Source organism: Liolophura sinensis, chromosome 1 (genome assembly GCF_032854445.1).
Source record: "Liolophura sinensis isolate JHLJ2023 chromosome 1, CUHK_Ljap_v2, whole genome shotgun sequence".
In the NCBI taxonomy this organism is placed as follows: Eukaryota; Metazoa; Mollusca; class Polyplacophora; order Chitonida; family Chitonidae; genus Liolophura; species Liolophura sinensis.
In genome coordinates, this window is record NC_088295.1 from 32,757,149 (window position 1) to 32,779,372 (window position 22,224).

A 22,224-nucleotide genomic window follows, 5' to 3' on the forward strand; every position below is an offset into this window, starting at 1 on the left:
TGGCCACCGCCAACAATTGATCGCCAGTGGACATGCAACGTGACAAGAAATATGAGAATCCTGACAAGTTACAGTTCATAATTTCACACTGGTGATCACGTCCACAGCCTAATAGGAATGGTGGTGGGGAGACAAGACAATGCAAATCCTTCCCTGGGTAACTTCAGGACACTATAAGTCAGGAGATGAACATTCAGGGCAATCGTACATTCGGTTTAGCCACTTTGTACAAGCCCCAGCATCAAGTGTTTTGGGAGACTCCAGATGCTGTTGGACTGTCATGTTGGCGCAAGTCGCGCACATATGGATTTAAAGAATTGTACCTGCATTGCCTTTGCAATGATTTGGAAGACCTCTTAACATAACGATGTGTATAGCTGTAATGCTACGTTTTGCTGGCGAAAGGCAATTTCTGTAGTGATACAAATTTTACGGCCACGTGGAGAAAGAAAGAAAATTACAAAGCCAACAGGTCGAGGAGATATATGCACATGTAAATGTGTCCCAGACAGCAGAGGCATTTGCTTTTTAACGTTGCTTATGTCATTTTCCCTCAGGAAGGCGGTTGCTAGGGGAAACTAGTACCATGTGAGCTTGGCTTACGATGGTAAAAACCAAGGGTGTTTATACGCTTTACGAAACATAAGATGAATTATAAGGTAACAGAGTGTATGCGTGCATGTGGAAATGAGCAAAAATGAAACCCTCTGTATTATGTACTAACAATTAACAAAACCAAAGAAATACGTGTACATCCACACGTACATGTATTTATGTCATTTTTTTGGTCACTGATCATCATGGGCCAAGTTCTGCCAGCAACCTGGAGATGAGCACGTGGGTGTTCCTCGTGCTCTGCCCGGTTCCCTCCCACTATAATGCTGGCCGCCGTCGTGCGTGAAATATTCTTGAGTACGGAGTAAAACCCCAATCAAATGCTCTCAAATAAATAAATCATGGGCTCAAGCTCTGGTGTCAGTCAAATCTGTTATAACTCCTTCCAAAGCTAATTTACATACATGTTATAATCAGGCCGGGCTCTTGCCAAATGTTATGAGAGTAGAGGACTATTTTACGTAAAAGACTGTGGCATGGAGCGACGACAGGGTGTTAGTTGACAAATGGCGATATGTAACCGATGAAATCCGGCCTCTGGTCAATTTAAAGTTTAATTTTAACTGTTCATGTATATGCTTAAATAGTAGCAAATTTCACTGCCATGTACCAAGTGTTAAGCAGAATTACGCTAAAAACGCACTGACATTAATTTCAAATTATGACCTAATCCCCAGAAGGTGGTGTGAGGTGGTAAGGGAGGGGTCAGGTCTGGTACTGTAGATTTGCTACTGATTATCGTTAACTGGCAAAGAATGTTGTATCATATAGACATATGAAGCATTAGTTCAACGTCACAGATAACAGGATTAGGCAGAAAAAATATTTTAGTCTTACTTGGTGCTGGTGCCATATTGTGCACAAATCCATTTAGGGATATCTGAAAACCAGGAAAGTCAGTGAAGTTTACTTTGGTACATGTATATGGAGCAATCAGATAGATAAAATAACTGATATTATTTAAATGCATATGAATGCCTTCTGCAAAATATATTGTTTAGCCATACTTAACTTCTAATCTTTTAGAGTCAAAACAATGCACGTTCATTAAAAACAAACCCTGACAGCTTACCTTTCAATATCGTTTGGTCATTTATCATAGCCATTTTTTGTAATTCAGAAGCAATACATGGTCTGGAGTTCATACAATACATAGCTTCGCTATCTACAGTAACATCAACTTTTATTTGTTGGCAATGCGTGGTTGACTTCACCTTTCAACCTGTTTCGACTGAGTCTTCATTTTGATCGTGTATTTATTTAAATGGGAGGGGGCCGCCGTCATATAAGCGAAAAACATTTCAGTACAAAATAAAGAGGTATGTCGTGCTGGTGCTAGGCAATTAATCTATCTGTGGAGAAAAGACATAAAAATGATTACAAACATTCAGATACAAGAGCGTGCAAACTTATTTGGCCTAAAACTTGAAAAGATTCAGAACTCCAATGCAAATATATTTATTAAACATGTGATACATTAGATTTATATCATAGCCACGCGGGACAATATATACCAAGAGGTGATCATATGAGACACACTTGTGAGACATATACTGGTATGCACAGCTCATGTAAGACATATGCTGGTATGTACAGGTCATGTGAGACATACATGTGAGACATGCTGGTATGTACAGGTCAAGTGAGATATACATGTGAGACATGCACTGTTATGTACAGGTCATGTGAGACATACAAGTGAGACGTGCTGGTATGTACAGGTCATGTGAGACGTGCTGGTATGTACAGGTCAAGTGAGACATACATGCGAGACGTGCTGGTATGTATAGGTCATGTGAGACATACATGTGACACATGTGCTAGTATGTACAGGTCATGTGAGACATACATGTGAGACATGTGCTGGTATGTACAGGTCATGTGAGACATACATGTGAGACGTGCTGGTGAGACAAGTGCTGGTATGTACATGTCATGTCAGACATACCTGTTAGGCGTGCTTTTATGAAGAGGTCATGTAAGGCATACATATGAGACGTGTTGGTATGTACAGGTCATGTGAGACATACATGTGAGACATGTGTTGGTATGTAGAGGTCATGTGAGACATGCATGTGAGACGTGCTGGTATGTGAGACATACATGTAAGACAGGCTGGTATGTACAGGTCATGTGAGACATACATGTGAGACATGTGCTGGTATGTGAGACATACATGTGAGGCGAGCTGGTATGAACTGGTCATGTGAAACATATGTGAGACATGTGCTGGTATGTATAGGTCATGTGAGACATACAGGTGAGACATGTGATGAAATGTACAGGTCATATGAGACATACATGTGAGACATGTGCTGGTATTTGAGACATACATGTGAGACGAGCTGTTATGTACAGGCCATGTGAGACATACATGTTAAACGTGCTGGTATGTAGAGGTAATGTGAGACATACAGGTGAGACGTGATGAAATGTACAGGTCATGTGAGACATACATATGAGACTTGCTGGTATGTAGAGATCATGTGAGACATACATGTGAGACATGTGCTAGTATATAGAGGTCATGTGAGACATAGATGTGAGATATGTGCTGGTATATTAGACATACATGTGAGATGTGCTGGTATATACTGGTCATGTGAGATATACATGTGAGACAAATGCTGGTATGTAGAGTTCATGCGAGACATACATGTGAGACAAATGCTGGTATGTACAGGTCATGTGAGGCATACATTTGACACATGTGCTGTTATGTACAGGTCATGTGAAACATACATGTGAGACGTGTTGGTATGTACAGGTCATGCAAGACATACACGTGAGACTTGTGCTGGTATGTACAGGTCATGTGAGAGATACATGGGGGACATGTGCTGGTATGTGAGACATACATGTGGGACGGGCTGGTATGTACAGGTCATGTGAGACATACATGTGAGACATGTGCTGGTATGTACAGGTCATGTGAGACATAGATGTGAGACGTGCTGGTGAGACACGTGCTGGTATGTACATGTCATGTCAGACATACCTGTTAGACGTGCTTTTATGAAGAGGTCATGTAAGGCATACATATGAGACGTGTTGGTATGTACAGGTCATGTGAGACATACAGGTGAGACATGTGTTGATATGTAGAGGTCATGTGAGACATGCATGTGAGACGTGCTGGTATGTGAGACATACATGTAAGACAGGCTGGTATGTACAGGTCATGTGAGACATACATGTGAGACATGTGCTGGTATGTGAGACATACATGTGAGACGAGCTGGTATGAACTGGTCATGTGAAACATACATGTGAGACATGTGCTGGTATGTATAGGTCATGTGAGACATACAGGTGAGACATGTGATGAAATGTATAGGTCATATGAGACATACATGTGAGACATGTGCTGGTATTTGAGACATACATGTGAGACGAGCTGGTATGTACAGGTCATGTGAGACATACATGTGAAACGTTCTGGTATGTACAGGTAATGTGAAACATACAGGTGAGACGTGATGAAATGTATAGGTCATGTGAGACATACATGTGAGACATGTGCTGGTATGTACAGGTCATGTGAGACGTGCTGGTATGTAAACTTCATGTGAGACATACATATGAGACGTGCTGGTATGTACAGGTCATGTAAGACATACATGTGAGACGTGCTGGTATGTAAAGGTTATGTGAGACATATATATATATGAGACATGCTGGTATGTACAGGTCATGTAAGACATATATGTGAGGCATATGCAGGTATGTACAAGTCATATGAGACATACATGTGAGACGTGCTGGTATGTACAGGTCATGTGAGACATACATATGAGATGTGCTGGTATGTACAGGTCATGTAAGACATACATGTGAGGCATATGCAGGTATGTACAAGTCATATGAGACATACATGTGAGACGTGCTGGTATGTACAGGTCATGTGAGACATACATGTGAGACGTGCTGGTATGTACAGGTCATATGAGACATGCATGTAAGACATGTGCTAGTATGTACAGGTCATGTGAGGCATACATGTCATTAAATGCTTTATTTAATTAAATACTTTCTATGTGCAGTCAGGATATATTAATATCTGTTTTGAATGATCTCACCAGTATTGCCAGTGTCCTCAGAGTGAGCCACCACTTGTCACAGGACATGATCAGTGAGGCTGATCTCTCCTAGACTCATTCCACAACAAAACCTGGAAGTTCTACAGGCACCACCTGTGGGACAAAGAAGTGTTTAAAGGTCAACACATTCAACATTATGAAGAAATGTTAAGTATGAGTACATAATTTTTAACAGATTCTTCACCACTGTCAGATGCCGTTCTTTCTATCAGCGAATGTGCGGAAAAAGTTATGCATGGTGCACGGATTTTGACGGAAACTGGTGCACATACTGGCCTTGGCACAACATCTAATCTATTGCATTTTGGTGCTGATCCGAAACTGGATTCGGAAGTCTTAAAGCGATTCTTCACCACTGCGTTATACGACCCAAATGTACGGTATTACCTTTTTGTCTTCAGTGTATTGTACATTTAGCTGTTTCGGGGGTTTGCGCTCTCTCAGTGCCGTCTAGTGAGTTTGTGGTTGGCCATGAGCTACGGCCCAATACCCTCAACTGGATGCGTTTCAGGGAGTACAAAAACGCAGAGTATTGTAAATTTATGTCTACATTTGTCTAGAACAAAAGTTTGTACAATCGAAATGACATCTATTATTTTTACATACGCCGTACTGGAGAATTTTTAACTCATATACCAGCGGTGAGGTTTATGGAGGACCAGGAGGAAACCGTCTCTTTTCGCAATGTATTCTCAATTTACCTGAGAAAACTATACTGATTTCAAACCGTATAGCAGAAGCAGCGAGAGTTGCGTTCGCAAATGAGCAAAGGCATGACAGTCGCGGATATCCAGCGCTTTAGCCTTCTGAACAAGCGACAGCCCATTCACCTAATACTGAGGGGAACTTGAATACAGTGCGATGTAAAATGAGAGAGAGAGAGAGAGAGAGAGAGAGAGAGAGAGAGAGAGAGAGAGAGAGAGAGAGAGAGAGAGAGAGAGAGAGAGAGAGACTTCAGCCACTGCAGCACTTGTGTTTCATGGCCACTCATACTCCTAAAGATGTGAGGGACTACATGAGAGAACAAAAGAGTATATACTACTGAATCGCCGTGTTAACGGTCGAGCTTTCTTCAGAATGATAGGACTGACACATGAAATCTATACGCAAATCTACATGTAGCTCAAATACAAGATTTTACCTGACATGAAATTCATGCCCAAAAATTTATTAAACTTACAATAGGTTTGAACTTGGCCCTTTGCTTTAACTGTAATATACAACTGATTCAATCTTTTGCTGAATGGGATATGTAGCTACCAAGAACAGTCCTATTTGAAAATTTGTTCACATAAATGTTAACTTTAGGGAAAAGCTACAACCTTATAAACAAACAGGCTGGTCAACTCTACCTGACCAAAAGCTCGGTGTAAGCTTGAGTGTATATTTATTTATTTGGTGTATGTTCTACTCTGTACTCACGGATATTTTCACTTATACGATGTGATGTTATCATATCTACATGAAAACCAATTACGCTCAACGTAGGCCTATATGTATTTAGTATAACCCTGATCTGCGTCACGTGACTACGGTCAAATGAGCAGCTTCCGTATAGACATGAATAAGAATTATAGCTTGCGCAATCACAGACTTCGTATTATGGCGTCCTACAGCTGCACATGTACCTACCAGCACCTGTAACACATAAGGCTACCTTGTTGAGATCAAATTGTGATATTTCCAGTCAGGTTCTGATATATATAAAAAAGACCCTGATTGACAGTTCAGTCATTGTGTCAGTTCAAATTGGAATTACCCTGATTTGTTGAAGACAGAATCTTTTGTTCTAATCAGATTTTAAGTAATTCTTAATCGAGAAATAAATATCTAGGCTGTATCCCTTTTCTTTCATGTCTCCGTCGTCAGTGTCTAAAGTTTTTAGGTAAGACATTGTCTCGCTTTTTTAAAGTGAAATGTCATGAAACAGTTTGCCTTACCCTTCCTTGCACTCCTTAAGTATGCATATTAAACTCTCGCCGTAGGCCCTTGTGTGTCCATTACTTACCTTAAACCGTATGGTATTGTAAATAGGTCAGCAGAGACTCTGATCCACTTCCTGACTGTCTGGTTTTGGAAACGTAAAATTGTACAGGGCGTATTTACAGAAGCCTGATAAAGACATCTCGTCCTGCGCCTCGCCAGGATTCCGGCACAATCACCGTTCGGGCGACAGCCGTAGTGTCCTCCTTACACCACCTCGCGCCTCAGGTGTCTCCACATGTGACGGGCCACGCAAGGCGAAGACGCTACGGTTCTCATGTTGAATGAGTGAGTGCTTGGGGCTTAACGTCGCGCTCAACAATTTTTCAGTCATATGACGACGATTCTCATGTTGCGGGATAAATAGCTAGGGCATCACAGTTGGGTGATCGCATGCATCCGTTTGACGGAATTGGGCACGTATTTTGGGGGAAGCATTCTTAATCATACCATCAAGATGACCACCTGGTGATGGCACGAAGCACGGTGATGTGAAGTGAGGGCAAATAGCTTCGTGCCATAGTGCCATCATTTCGCACCATCGTGCCATCACTTCACATTACCGTGCTTCGTGCCATCACCTGACGATGGGACGATGGTACGATGGTACTATGATGGCCTTATTCGGCTTCCGTAGTTGACCCGTATAAACGCTGGTATTTGTTATCAGCATACACTGTAATAGTTGGCAATTGGTCCCACGTAACCCGTAAAATCTGGCTTCTTTTCAGTTTAGCTTTAAGTTAAGAGCTTTATAATAACTATTCATGTAAGTGCATAAACAGTAGCCTCTAACACACACATCCACCCCTATCACCATGTCGTGGGTAAACTTAAATAAACAAGTAATGCGGTGATGGTACATGCAATATATTAGACGGCGCAGGGCCCAGTTTCACGAAGATGTCGTACATGTATGATAATAGCACATATAGGACAATGGTACGGTAATAGTGACGTACAAAATAGCATACGACACATGTACGATAATAAAACGTCGCACGCCGCTTTGTAAAGCTAGGCCCTGGTTAGAGTGAATCAAGAATCTTACAATACATGGTTTCCTCATGGTCTGTCATAGACATCATAATACTTTCTCGTACAAACGCCCTTTCCGGCTTCAAATACAGGCTGATTAGTACCCGGGGTTATAAAATGCGTAAATCAATCAAACAGTGCTTTAACGGATTGCGCCATCATGCTCTGATTGTTTTCGGAGTTATCAACTGACGTCACAGCTTTTAAGCTCTGGTGATCTTATACAGTTTAATTTTTAAACGGGTTTAATCCTACCAATATCGGACGTCGACGTCTAGATTAAAGCAGTAGGAACTGGAATTGTACTCTGTGTCATCAAACTGATATACTGATGAGGACAGCGTATGTTAGATGCCATTCTACTGCTTGTCTTGTACTGTGGCTTATAGTGATATGACTGAAATAATCAAATGTTAGCGCATTAAAGCACTAAAAGTAACTATCAAAAGAATCATTGTTTTTCTTCAGACAAATATTTTTTGTTGCAGTACACGAATGTATTAACAGTTGCACAAGGTGGTATTTTCTGGTTCGTTTTCTAGTTCAGAACAAGTTATATGTTCCTTTGTTGATGTAGTCTCTTTCGGATCAGTATAAAATATTCAGATTCAGTTAAATGTATAGGTCTACTTTATACATATACATTACATCGTTGTTTAGATGCTGCATTTGAGCCTATTATTTATTTGAAACTGTAGGAAATTCTCGTGTTTTGGCCTAAAGAAAACACTATCCTCCTACATTGAGGAGCGGTTTAAAAATCTACCACCCTAGGATTGTTTACCGGTTTGTTTTATTCCCACGAGATTTAATATAATGCTTTTTAAACACTTAGGATCGTTGCCACCTTTTATATGTCACCCTAGGTTTGTTAGTCAGTTTGTTATGTTTGTTATTTTTTTGGGGATATCCAAAAAGTTAAGTATTCAGCTAAAATCTAGTGTCGGTGAAGGGCACAGCCTTTTGCGTTGATCAGTCAAATTGTTCACCGATTCGGGACGTATATATTTCATTTGTGGTGTAACGACGTGGGATAGCTTTATGGTAGGAGATAACCGGACTGTCCGGAGTGAGCCACTTTTGTCAGCTACCATACAAACCTCTTGAATCGAAACCACAGCAGAAGCAGTGGTAGCACAATGTAACATTTTAAGGCCTCTAGCTTAATCACTATAGACATCTCTCTTATGCCGTGTAGACTTTAGTAATGTAAAGACACCAGGCATGCCTGCGCTTTACAAGATAAAGAAACCTGTGTCAGTGTTTGAGATGGCATCACGCAGAGAGATAAAAGGAGGGAGTTCCCTGTTTCATACATCTATTAACACCGGCTTAGGTACATACACGTTCCTTTTACGATACTTTTCCAAGGTGAACAAAGGACGTCAGCAAGTATGTGATGTGTAGGGGAAAAAAGAGACGGAGCGAAAGGGGCCCGCATAGGGGGCACTGACATAGCACATATCATCGAATTATTATTATTTCATCGAATACTGGCAGAACATTTTTTTATCTCACGCACTACACGAACTATTGGTATCTGTAGACTGGTGTTTAAAACCGTGCTCAGAAACATTTCACTAACAGGACAGTGGTTTATGAATTTAAGAAATCGGAGTGCTTGGAGTCATCTACGGATGTAAACCCCCTTGCTGCGGATGGATTCGAACGCACGATATCATTGTGAAAGGGCCTCATAGTCAGGAGGGCGACAGCGTTAAGTATTTAGACATTTGCAACGATCGCTGATTTCAGTGCATAAGCATGACCTTGCCTGCCGTCCGTTAATCACTATACAGCAAATATTACATTACATCCTTTCATGTTTAAAACTCTGGCATTAGTTAGATCTAAACAGTGTTGAAGAGGCCTTTAGACCCAACGCTTTCTGAACTATTCTGGTTTCATTAGTCTACAGTCGATTTCTTTTGGCCAATCGCCTATTTTCAGCTGTCTGCAAAGTCAGTCATACTGGCTACCAAAAATGCTTTTCCTCAGTGACACCTCACACCACAAGCTCTACACCTTGAAATGTTCTAGGTCTACATTATTGCAAGGAAAATGCAGTTAGAATTCTTTTTCTAATTCATGGTGTTGAACTGCATTAGCCTTGTTTCAAAAGCAGGAACTCATCGCCTCTGGTGACGTCATAATTATTCAAAAAAAGTGGCATGCTGGACAATGAAAGTGGAGAGATCAGGGGAGGTAATACGGGTCTAGGTAGTTGACTATTGGCGCGGGGAGTAACCTGTTTGACAATAAAACGCAGGAACACAGCCCACACTTCTGTCTCAGCGAATAGACAACCTTGTTTTATTATAACAGAATTTCTTAACATCCAAGTCTTTAATCATATTACCATGAGATCATATACTACAAAAGATAAGATTCATTTATGAGTGTAATATTATACTATGCGAATAAGGTCAAATATGGCATTGTCAGAAAGAATGTTTAAATTAAGTCGAGAACAGTTTAGGTGTGGAAATTCGTAAAAAAATATGAAACTCTACCCAATATATCCAGCATGCCACTTATTTTAGAGTAATCATAACGTCACCTGAGTTCTTGCCGTCGAAACCGAGCTTGTGCAGTTTAACATTATTAATTAGATGAAGTCTTCTGATTTCATTTTCTGTGCAAGAATTTGGACTTCCAACGTATCCATGCGTAGAGTTTGTTTAGTTACGTGTCACTGACTAAAATTTTGGTAGCTAATGTGACTGATTTTACACGCAGCTGAATATAGGCATCTGACTAAAAAAAGTAGACTATAGTGCAGGCAATGAAATTAATTTGTGGATGAACAGCCCGTGTCAGCTTGTGAACTCAAGATATATTAGTGCGCAGTGATAAGTAACTCGGATATACTGATTTTTGTGGACTGATGTTTAGCTTCGTGTTTTGTTCCACCCAGAGTCTTTATGAGGAACTATGTGCCTGTGAATGTATATGACGTATATTTGAGAACGAAATATTCGGCGAAATAATTTTATTTATTTATTTGACTATAGCTTAACTGATTTGGAAATTGAAATTTTCCTGTTTTCGGGCAGTACCTGTTGTGTCGGCCAATTGCAAAACATAATCTCATTCTACAACACTGAATATATGACCTGTGTCCAGCCGTGGTTTGAGTCGGTGAGTATATATTCAGGAGGACTGAAAAATAAAGGAGAACTGAAATAGGCAGAGACCCGTGATTATAAACGTCATAACCTTATGTGCTGTATGAAGTTTTGTATGTTTTTGAATGTACTGCTAAATCAATAGGATTAAAATTTTATTTCTTTAATACATTGCTTTAAACGGAATCATTTGGTGCTAGTTTCTTTGACCACTTATTTAGTCATCGATCGCACCTGATTTTATCAAACACTCCAGGAGATCGCATGTGAGAACCTTTTATGTCTAGTGTTCCGGGATCGTAATACGACACACCGGTTATTGACGACAGCTTAGGTGGCATAACGAAGTCTTTGTCATTTAACCTGACGTATCATATAGCTGGGATGACCTTTTGGACGCGACATAACAGACACTGAAATAGACGCTCTTGCATATACTTCATCCTCAAGAAGTTTTTGTTAACCTTGTGTTGCTGTGCGAAGATACCTAACAGCACTACACACATCGATGTGTGACGGACAGCACGTAAAGTAGGTGCGGTTATCTGACATGTAGAATTGTTGGTATCAGAGCCGCTATCCTTTAGGATGAAGAGACGGCCCATCAGAGCTAGATGACGACGTACATATGTGGTAAAAAAGGCAAACTCAAGGCTTGATTTTCAGACATCGTACAACGTTATTGAATGCTGAATTGTTCTACAAACAACAAACAGTAAGAGCGTTCTAAATTAAAAAATCTACCATGGAAACCCGCCTCGAAGTAGTGACACGGGGATCAAACCCGGATCGCGTCATGCACAAAGACTTCAAAAGGTGGTGCTTGTTGCTTGACCTTCAACACTGACAGGTTACAGGAAGAAAACAAAGCCGGATGGCCCGGTATCAGTGTAATGTTATGGCGTTATTTCTGAAGTCGTCGGCAAAGGACAAATAACTTTTGGCAAATCTTCAGATTCCATCCATCAGACAAATTTACAATGGAACTTCGATTAACGTTCATCGGGTTAATTATTGTGATGAAACATGCTGAGAGACGATCAAACATGTGACCTTTCTGAAAGATTGGAGATTATATCTCATTAATGTTACTGTCAGAGCAACTCTTCTGACCTTGAACCAACCTCTAGCTCTAGATCCACATCTAGCGATAGGTCAAGGAGAAATACCAATGCATGTAGCTATCACTTTAATGGTATTGTCGGAGCAACTCTTCTGGCCTTGACCTGTTAGGGTATCGGTCTAATAAGCCAAAATCAATTCCCGATAACGAGCCTAACCTGGGTCAAACAGAATAACATTCTCAAACACTCAACTGGTTGGTTTAACAATTTAATAAATCAAAAAGGAAAATAATGAGTTAAACTACAAATAGCAATGCACAGGATATATATATTAAGTGTTACAATAAATGGCGGCAGCTTACTAGTATGTATAAAAACTTCAGGCCTGAGTTACGCTACAGTCCTTAACTTGACTTTCCGTCATTGTCCTTTCCCGCCCTGGAATATTCCAGTCCTGTCTATGGACGTCCGTTTCTTCTTTTATGGCGCAGTTTGTTGATCTCCCCCAAACATAACACGGTTAAATCCTTCGACTCGTCTTACCAAGGGGGGTCGATTCTCTTCTGGTATCGAGACCACAAATCCTCCAGCAGTCATACACGATGATCACAGTTCGCAAATAGCAGAATGTCCGCCAACAATCATCCGTTAGTCCTAGTCCGGCTAATCCAAATTACACCGGCTTTTCCACTCCACAGGTACTAACGATTTCTTCTGACAATAGCTGTGATGTATCGCCCGTAACTCCGTCAAAGAAGCCTTGTAGCGCTCCAAATCTCTGTTGATAACTATCACTGACTCTCCACTGACTCTCTCACTGACTGACTCTCTCAAAACCTACAAATCTGCCCCCTTATATACTGTCATCGAAGCTTCGAGAAAGAACAAAGAAAAAGATAAACACGGTCATTTTCCAGAAGCATCGGTCAGTCGAAACTGACTGGCTAGAAATTTACACGATGTTCTATATTTAGACTACCCGGCTGCGACTGAAATGAACACGTCACGTGACTAAGCCGCTCTAGAAAATCTACAGTTATAAACATGCAATGTATTGTTGCATGACAGACCTAACCTCTAGCGCTAGATCCACCTCTAGCAATAGGTCAAGGGAAAATACCAATACATGTACAACTGTGTATCCGTAACCATATATCCTTAAATGTTTTAATGTTTTGTTTGACTACCCAGCTTCCAGTGTTCTAAATCCAGTCGAATCTGTTGGTGGTTCATTCCCAGCCTCTGTTGAAACCAGTTAGAATGGGAATATTCAGTCTAAAATTAATATGAGGTCACAATTATGGGTAAGGGACACTAGAGGTCCTATGGTAGACCACCGACCTTGGACAAATTACTGACAAAGTTTTCTAAGTGTGAAGCACAGATCTGAAAACGTGGTCTTCATTAAAAAGTTAGTTATAAAGCTGTTTATATATCGTCACAAGGACCCATGAACAAAGAGAATGGGATTGAATGAACCCTCAACTCGTGTTCCTAGTGAAGTAGCTTACCGTGAGGAGCGGCTATGGTACCAAAGTAGACAGTAGTTTCCCCCAAGCGTATTCACAGAGAAAAGGTTCAGAAAACCCATGCCAAAGGCCGTCGCAGTCAGGATGTAATTTGACAAAGCTCTGCTTCAGAAAGCCAAGACACAGGGTAGAAGGCTTGACATAGTTTCTGCCGTGCTTTCTTGACATACTCATGGTGGCGTTGGCTAAATTCATTTAGTGTCTTACAGCGAATTTCAGTTTATAGGTTTGTAGCATGTGTGCCGTCTGGCTGACACATCATTTGCATCCGTTTACCGTTGCGGCGTCATATGACTAAAGTTAGATTTTACCAGTTATGGTTTTTAACATTCACAGCCTAACATGGTCTGGTTCAAGTGATGTAGACAATTAAAAAAAAGCAATATAAATCACTTGTATTCTTAGGTGTAATATTACAGGTTATTAAGTTCTAAAAAAATGCTATCATTATGGTCAATAACGTCAAACTTTCTTACAAATACCAGTCAAAATCCAACACTGTACATGAAATGTCTTAGTTGACCGTTCCCACCCTCAATGATTTATTTATTTATCTGACTGGTGTTGTACGCCGTACTCAAGAATATTTCGCTTATACGACGGCGGCCAGCAGTATGGTGGGAGGAAACCCTCACCCTCAATGATGAATGAAGGACGATATCGTGTCTAATGAGCTCCGAGTTATATCATGACTCTCACAGTAATCCTCTTCGGGTTGATGGATTCTTTCCACATCGCGGATAATTCCAACACTACAGGCGGAATAAGACTCACAGGACACCAAGAAGAATAAATGAGTGTAAAACTAACGGAGAAATTATTTATTTCTAAAATCGTTAAAACTTTGTTTCCGACTTTCTCCTTGTTATCATATATACAGTACACATATAGTTGTAAAAGTGTATTTGCGATCCTTAATTACTGAACTAACTTACCAGCGATAACCAGCCGTCTGTGAGAATCTGCACGATTCTCTTCTAAATCCATCAGTCAGTGTGTAGTTTGTAGGACCAGAGTAAGGTTCTCAGTGAGTGAGTGAGTGAGAGCTTGGGGTTCAACGTCGTACTTAACAAATTTTCAGTCACATGACGACGAAGGAATCCTTAGAATGCATGTAATGTGCCTCTTTGTGGCAGGACGGATTTCCATCGCTCTTTTATCTAGTGCTACTTCAATGAGACGCCTTACCGAAGGCAAGTAAGCCGCCCCGCCCGTTAGTGGGGCCGGTCAAGGCACAGGGGGAAAGTCATTGTAGCAAACTACCGTCAAAATAGACCATTAAGTACAAGCACGAAAAATAATAAACGAAAACAAATCAACGCAGTTTACTAGCTTTATTTAGGTAAAAGAAGACTTTCAGCGGACCTACCGATACATTAACACAAAAACGCAAAAAAGCAAATATCAAAACCACATACATTATAGAACAAGTCTAAAAACATGTAAGGTTGAATTGACATGACCATGTAACAAAGCCATCTCGGATTTGCCAGTTAAAAGTTTACATTTTGTCATTCTTATGAACTCTGCACTGATATGATTTTTCAAAATGGTGGAATACGTCGAAAACTACAGGGGGGCAAAATTAACATTTAATCTCTGACTCTTTATCGATATCGTTAATTTATTTACCAATATCGATAAATCATTTATCGACATCGATAAATAGATTAGCGATATCGACATAAAGTGTTCCCTGCTGGTTTCAGTGGAAATGACTGCTCCGTCTATGTTGCTACAAGAGGAAGGCTGAGAAAAATGCATGTATTTGCAATAGTCGACTAAGGAGAGTCCACGAATTAAGGCAGTAGAATCAAGGCTGTGTCACCTATATCCGTGATCCAATTCAACAGAACCACGGGAAACACGAGTGATGCGGGTACTCGTGTAATACCTGTACACATTTTGAAAATTTCCTTCGATTTACTCGGTTTAGCAAATTTTTTTAAAATCCGGCTTAATATATTACGAGATTTCAGGAAGAAGCAATCATTATAAGAAATACTCGTAGGCCTATTTATCGATATCATTAATTCATTTATGAATTGATATGTATTATTCATTTATCGATATCGATAAATACCAATAAAATTGTATATTGTTTATTATCGATAAATTGTTTTTTGTTTTATTGACATGAATAATTCCTTTACGAATATAGATATATCGTTTATTCTGCCCCTCATAGAAAACATGTCGTGCTAATCACGTAATCACGCTTCTGTTAGTTAGATGTTACAAAATATGTAACAAGTAATTTGGTGGATTCCGATTCAGCTTAAAAGCTGATTCGCCTTTAAGTTTCATTCGAACAATAAATATTTACCAGGGGCGAACTGAGGGCAGTCTTTTTGTGTATTTATACTTCAAACAATTTCTCTGGTAAACTGTCACAGTGACAACCACACTTTCCAACACCAAACAATAAAATAGCACTGAGAAACATTACATTTAGGAAACAGTGTTCTAAAGAAACAAAACAAAGCAAAAACAGTCACTAAACATTATGTAAGGTGATATACAATGATTACATCTATATAATAAAGCATAAAAGATTGAAACAGACTCGGTCAGTTGTATGTAACGAGTTTGGGCAAAGTCCGGGTTTTGAGAATATTTGAATATCAATAGGTGTCTTTAAAATTACACAAAAACGAAGAATGCCTTTTCTTCTGCGGAACTTCACCTAAAAAAAACCTATCCGAGCGTGCAAAATTTTGTGAACTACCATAAAAGCATTGTTTATAAAACCATATAAATTTATATATTCTTACAAACCATTCATTTCTGTAATATTACACGAATGTCTATCGCCACAAAAACTTAGAATATACAGATGCAAAGCAAAACTTCGTCTCAATGGTCACTTGTGTCAAAATTTGCGAGCGTATTTAGGATAATGGTCAGAAACTGAAAATATATACAGTAAAAAAGTAAACAAATTTCTAAATGATTTATGGCCAACAGTAACAATTTTTTTTATCAAAAATGCTAGGCCTACATGTATTATTGATTTTTTCCGATGTGTCAAATAGAATATTTCAATCTGTTCAATGCTATATAAAATAGTTTTCAACCATACCGTCGTAACGTTAAAATGTGTAAGAACTGAACGACGGGAGACAACTCCCATTAAAAACTACCAATAAAGCCCTGTTGGAACGTACCTCAATACGATTTCATTGCTTCTCTCCGTTAGCGCGGGTAGCGATTTCTACCTGCAAAGCTTAGTTTATCTTAAAAATGTAACAAGTTCATTCGTATGAAGTGTGACATTTGTCATCCAGTCAGAAGGATTACATTTTTCAAAACATGCTTCAGTTAAAAAAAAAAACATGGTTAATTTCAACAATGACACACATGGAGAATAATTATTTGCGTGTTTGCTTAATTCTAATATCTATGTCAAGAAAAGCATATACAGGTGAAAACCAGCAACCCTTGGCTTAAACGTCGTGTCAAAGACAAAATGAAGTAAATCTTAGAATTTTGACCTTTGTTGACGGCATCGGAACCCAACTTAAGCCAACAGGTCGTTTCTTTTGCCTTTGTCACAGAAATATCATTTTATTTGAAAACCTTGATTATAGTAAACGTGTTCGTCATCCGGGCAATCATCCAGCATTACCCGTTTGATGATTTCACACACACAGTCATGGATGAAGATGTACTGAGCCTGCAAAAGGGAAACATACACGGTAGAAAACAAGCCGCAAGCATTTTGTAAGTACTTTTTTCTAACCATTAAGTTTAATGAGCAGTCCAACAGTCTCATGGTTTGCAGGATGGTATTTTCCCAAAATGAGAGTCTACAGCAACTACAACTCATTTGTGCAATGTAAAGTTTGAGTTACGAGCATTAGTAAACTTAGACATCTGGAATTATTTTACATTCACTTGTTGAAACTGCTATCCAACAAAATCGTCTTCTTTAAGGTATTAAAATATCTGATTTGACTATGTGTGTCTTCTGAGGGCCCTCTTTGCGGTGTTGCCTGCTAGTGTGTTTGAGCTCAGGGCACGCGGCTAATTTCACAGGCATGACAGGGTCGAATCATGGTTCTGTTGCATTTCATACCTTTGGCAATGCTTGTCTTCCCGGCCAGTGAAGTATATATTGCTTGGTTTGTCCGCCAAAGATTTTGTCAGCGTTTATTTGTTATGCCTGTCTGCCATCGGCTTTGTAGAAACAATTATTGACTGAATTACCATGGCGCTACTAATTTTAAAGTATTCGTAAGGACAATTAGAATAAAATCCTAACTGGGATAAACTGACAAAAGACTGGATTGCACCGGTTACACCATTAAACAACTATCACACCATCGTGAGTGTGATGTCCTCCATGCTGTGGCTTTGTACTGGATGGAATTTTGGCCACAGCAATGGGTACCTGACCACTGTTTTATAGGTGTAATACTCTTGAGATCAGTGTAAAGGACCACCTCAAAAAATTAATACATAGCAGTAATTCACTACATGGTCCACAAAGACGAAAATGTTATTTTTCGTATGAGTTTTCGAAGTAATATCTTCATGCCTTAATAAACCGAGAAACTCAGTTTTAAACGCTCAGTGCACTGCTTGCAACCAAACCGCAGTAAGTATAGTGCTTACCTCAGTCTGTACCATGCGTGGGCGGTGACCTCTCATGTTCAGAACGATGCCATAGATGTCAATGGAGGGATCAGAGTCAGCTGTAGGGTCATACATGTTCTCACGAATCTGATCGACAGCGATGAATGTTCCGGATCGTCCAACGCCAGCACTGTGTATCAAATACATGTGTATTAAATTCATATAAATGTGATATTAATGCTAATTGTGGTTAATGTTACTACCAGTGGTAAGGGTAATGATAGTTAATGTTACTACCAATGTTTATGGTAATGGTAGTTAATGTTACTACCAATGTTAATGGTAATGGTAGTTAATGCTATTACCAATGTAGTGGTAACGGCAGTTAATGCTACTACCAACGTTAATGGCAATGGTAGTTAATGTTACTGCCAATGTTAAAGGTAATGGTAGTTAATGTGACTACCAATGTTAATGGTAGACCAAACGTGTTTCTACGGTGAGCTGTTTTGGCTGTTCTTTCATTCATACGGTGATACGAGACTCAACACAATCATATCATTACATATGCATTCACACACATTTGTTAAAATCTTAATATCTAATACTATTCTTGAGTACGGCGTAAAACACCAATCAACCGAATAAATAAATAAATAATATCTAACAACATGTGCTCTGTGAATGTCTTATTATTATTTTTTCGGGTGGGGGTGGCAAATCCGAATATAAACTGCTGAAGACATGAGTATGTTATTACCTGCAGTGTACGAGGAGAGGTCCACTCATGTTCGGTCTGACATGGCTTCTGACATCCTGAAGGAAGTTCACCATATCTTCACAGTTTGACACTCCAAAGTCTGGCCACGTCAAAAACTGAAAGTGTTTGATTTTGCGGACAGTTGTATCCTACAAACACAAAACGGAATACGAAACTCGAAAAGCATACATTTATTCGTTTGTATAAATGCGGTAAACGTAATAGGTAATGTAATGGTACCACTATCGGAGAGAAAAGATGAGAAACAACTGGTTTGTTTACCCCTGAGGACAGCGATAGGCCTTACAAAATATCACACAAAGGCACACGAAGACGCTTGAATAAGTTCAATACTTTATTTTATTTATTTATTTGATTGGTGTTTTACGCCGTACTCAATAATATTTCACTTATGCAACGGCGGCCAGCATTATGGTGGGAGGAAACCGGGCAGAGCCCTGGGGAAACCCACGACCATCCGCAGGTTGTTGGCAGACCTTCACACTTACGGCCGGAGAGGAAGCCAGCATGAACTGGACTTGAACTCACAGCGACCACATTGGTGAGAAACTCCTGGGTCATTACGCTGCGTTAGCGCGCTAACCAACTGAGCCACAGAGGCCCCTACTTATATTTTAACAAAACAGGCAAATAATACAAAACAATACAAATAATTACCAAATCTGTAGTCTCTTACTGATGAAAGTGTTGAAATGCGAATGGAATATTCCGGCTTCCAAAAGCGTGTAAGTAAACATAAATATGAATCCACACCTAACAGATATTTCTCAATCGAGGGATGACAGTCCGATAAGTGACAAGCTTTAGTGGCGGACAATGGTTTATTCCTCAACTGCCTGTGACGATGTATCTTCTCAGAACAGTAGCGTTCGTGATGCTGAGCTGTCGATGTATGTTTCACGCATAGGAAATATACATAATGTCACTTTTGGGGTAGACTGTGGTGAAATGTACGTAATCGCACAAAGAGACAATCAGCGATACGAGCTCCAAAATAATATCTCAAAAAATAGCAAGTGGCGACTGCTTTCACGTGAACTTGATTAAATGACTGAGACCTTCACAATTTCAACGCTCATATTTATAGACTAACGTAAAGAAAATTCTGGAAGGTTTGATCGTAAACATGTTTACAACACCAATACATATTTCCAGAATGTATACCGTGTGCACAGTGACAGTAAACTTATCAACACCGAAACCTGGCGAACACTCGACTCTATCATAGTGCTGGCTATAACATACACAAAGGGGAAAATGTAGGTCAGGCGATAACAAATAAAAAAAAATAATAATAATACAATGTTTAAAGACGGGGCTCGTAACAATTCTCCAACTAAAGAAAAGATAACTGTACAGTATGGTGATCTTTGTATCACTAAGTATAACATATATACAATATTAACAAAATGATGTTATAAGGGATACACAAATGTCAATCAAGCTCTGGATAGCAGGTCAGCCACAATGTTATCCTTACCAGTCATATGTACAATTCCAGAACATAAGGCTGTAAGGTCAAACACCATCGTAATAATCTCTGATTTTTTGTTCTTTAACTTCTCTAAGGACACCAAAGGGTTGTGATCAGTAAACACAGTGACATTACCAGAACAACTGGTCAAATACACATCAAACTGTTGTAAAGCCAACCACGAGGCCTAATGCCTCCTTCTCTATGGTGGAATAATTCTTTTGAAGTCCATTTAACTTCCTAGAGAAGTGACTCACAGGCTGTTCTATCCCATCCTCTCCTTCTTGGAACAAAACAACTCCTACTCCGATGTTACTAGCGTCCACAGCTATCTTAAAAGGACGGGTAAAATTTGGACCAGTCAACATAGGAGGGTTAGATAGAATGTTTTTTTTACCCATCAAAAGCTGACTGACAACTATCCGACCATACAAACCTGACATTCTTTTTAAGCAACTGAGTCAATGGTGCAGCAACATCGCTGAGATTGGGTACAAATTTGCGGCAAAAACCACACACTCCAAACACTCTAAGAATGTCTTTCTAAGAAGTAGGCACTGGTAAATCAGGTATGGCCTGGACTTTAGCTGAACGAGGGACTACTTGTCCATTACCAACCCTATGGCCAAGGTATGTCACTTCTCCTTTGGCATATTCTGTCTTCTTAAGACTACTCACTAAACTTAATGCAAACAATCTATAGAATATTTTCTCCCCGTGTTAGCAATGATTTTCCCACGTGTCACTCACAACAAGAATGTCATCTATATACGCTGCAGAGAATTCCATCCCTTCTACAACGTTATTGGCTAACCTCTGAAACGTTACCGCACTATTTTTCATGCCAAATGGTGTGACACGAAAGTGATAAAACCCCAAAAGAGTAGCAAAGGCAAATGTCTCTTTAGCCCTATCTGTTAATACCACCTGTCAGTAACCCTTAAGAAGATCAATCTTAGCAATAAACTTGGCATTTCCTACCATATCAATACAATTTGCAATACGGGAAATAGGATAAGAATCCTTCTTGGTCACAGTATTGGCCTTTCTGTAATCCATACATCGAGCTTAGGGAAAACCAGTCACTCTGGCTAGGCTCTATAATGCCGTTGTCTAACATGTACTGTATTTTCCAAGATCAGATGAGACCGAAGTAGCCAAAGTCATCCATACATTTACCAGTGTGAAATCAGTCCTATACCAGCAACGAGCCTGGACAGAAACAAAAGCTAGGAATCCTTTTCTTCTGGCGAATGATGGTAGAACCAGCAATTTTCAGCATCTGAAAATCGATACATTTATCGACGGACATATGTTACCGCTTGTTTTCGGATTGCCTCCCAATAAGACCCAGGACACATATGGGAGGATGTTCCAGTTTCTGATAGATGCAGCTATCCAGCACGGCCATGTTTTCAATCCGCCTTCCACTTCGAGGCAGCCATGTACAGAGCAGCTATAGAAGCTTTCCCAGGTATAACAGTTAAGGGCTGTTTTTTTTCCTCTATACCCAGTGTATCTGGAGACGAGTACAGCATTTAGGTTTGGCCAGTCTGGACCAGACTGGTGACGACCTGCACCTATTTGTGAGAGGAGCGGCAGTTTTACCATTAATGCCCAGAGACCTAGTTGAAGATGTTTGGCTTCAAGCTTTGGCAGATTCCCCAAACACTGCACCAGCTGAACTCTTTGCGCACTATGTCACTGAAACTTTGATAGAGGGAGCCTTCAGTCAAGAGACATGGAACCAATATGACACAAACGGACCAAGAACTAAAGGCCATTTGGAAAGACCATCGACTATCGAAAAGCTGAATCTCATGATGAAGAAAGCCCATCCGAACATTTTTTGAATTCATCACCATTATCAAGACCGAACAAGCAGCAAAATGAGGTGAAGATTTTGCAACTTGAAGGTCGGGCAGCTCCAGCCA

At 39.9% G+C, this 22,224-nt stretch overlaps 1 protein-coding gene across 2 annotated transcripts in view; it reads right to left on the reverse strand.

Moving 5' to 3' along the window:
• Window positions 1–14,783: 14,783 nt before the first annotated feature.
• Window positions 14,784–22,224, reverse strand: part of LOC135480203 (tyrosine-protein phosphatase 10D-like) — a 57,515-nt gene continuing 50,074 nt past the window's right edge. For both annotated transcript variants that reach the window (XM_064759985.1, XM_064759977.1), the window contains 3 exons: window positions 18,796–18,944; window positions 18,075–18,225; window positions 14,784–17,133 (listed from right to left, as the gene is read on the reverse strand). In XM_064759985.1, coding sequence (XP_064616055.1) covers window positions 17,020–17,133; window positions 18,075–18,225; window positions 18,796–18,944 — 414 coding nt within the window. In that variant the 3' untranslated portion in view covers window positions 14,784–17,019. The remainder of the gene's footprint in view (window positions 17,134–18,074; window positions 18,226–18,795; window positions 18,945–22,224) is intronic.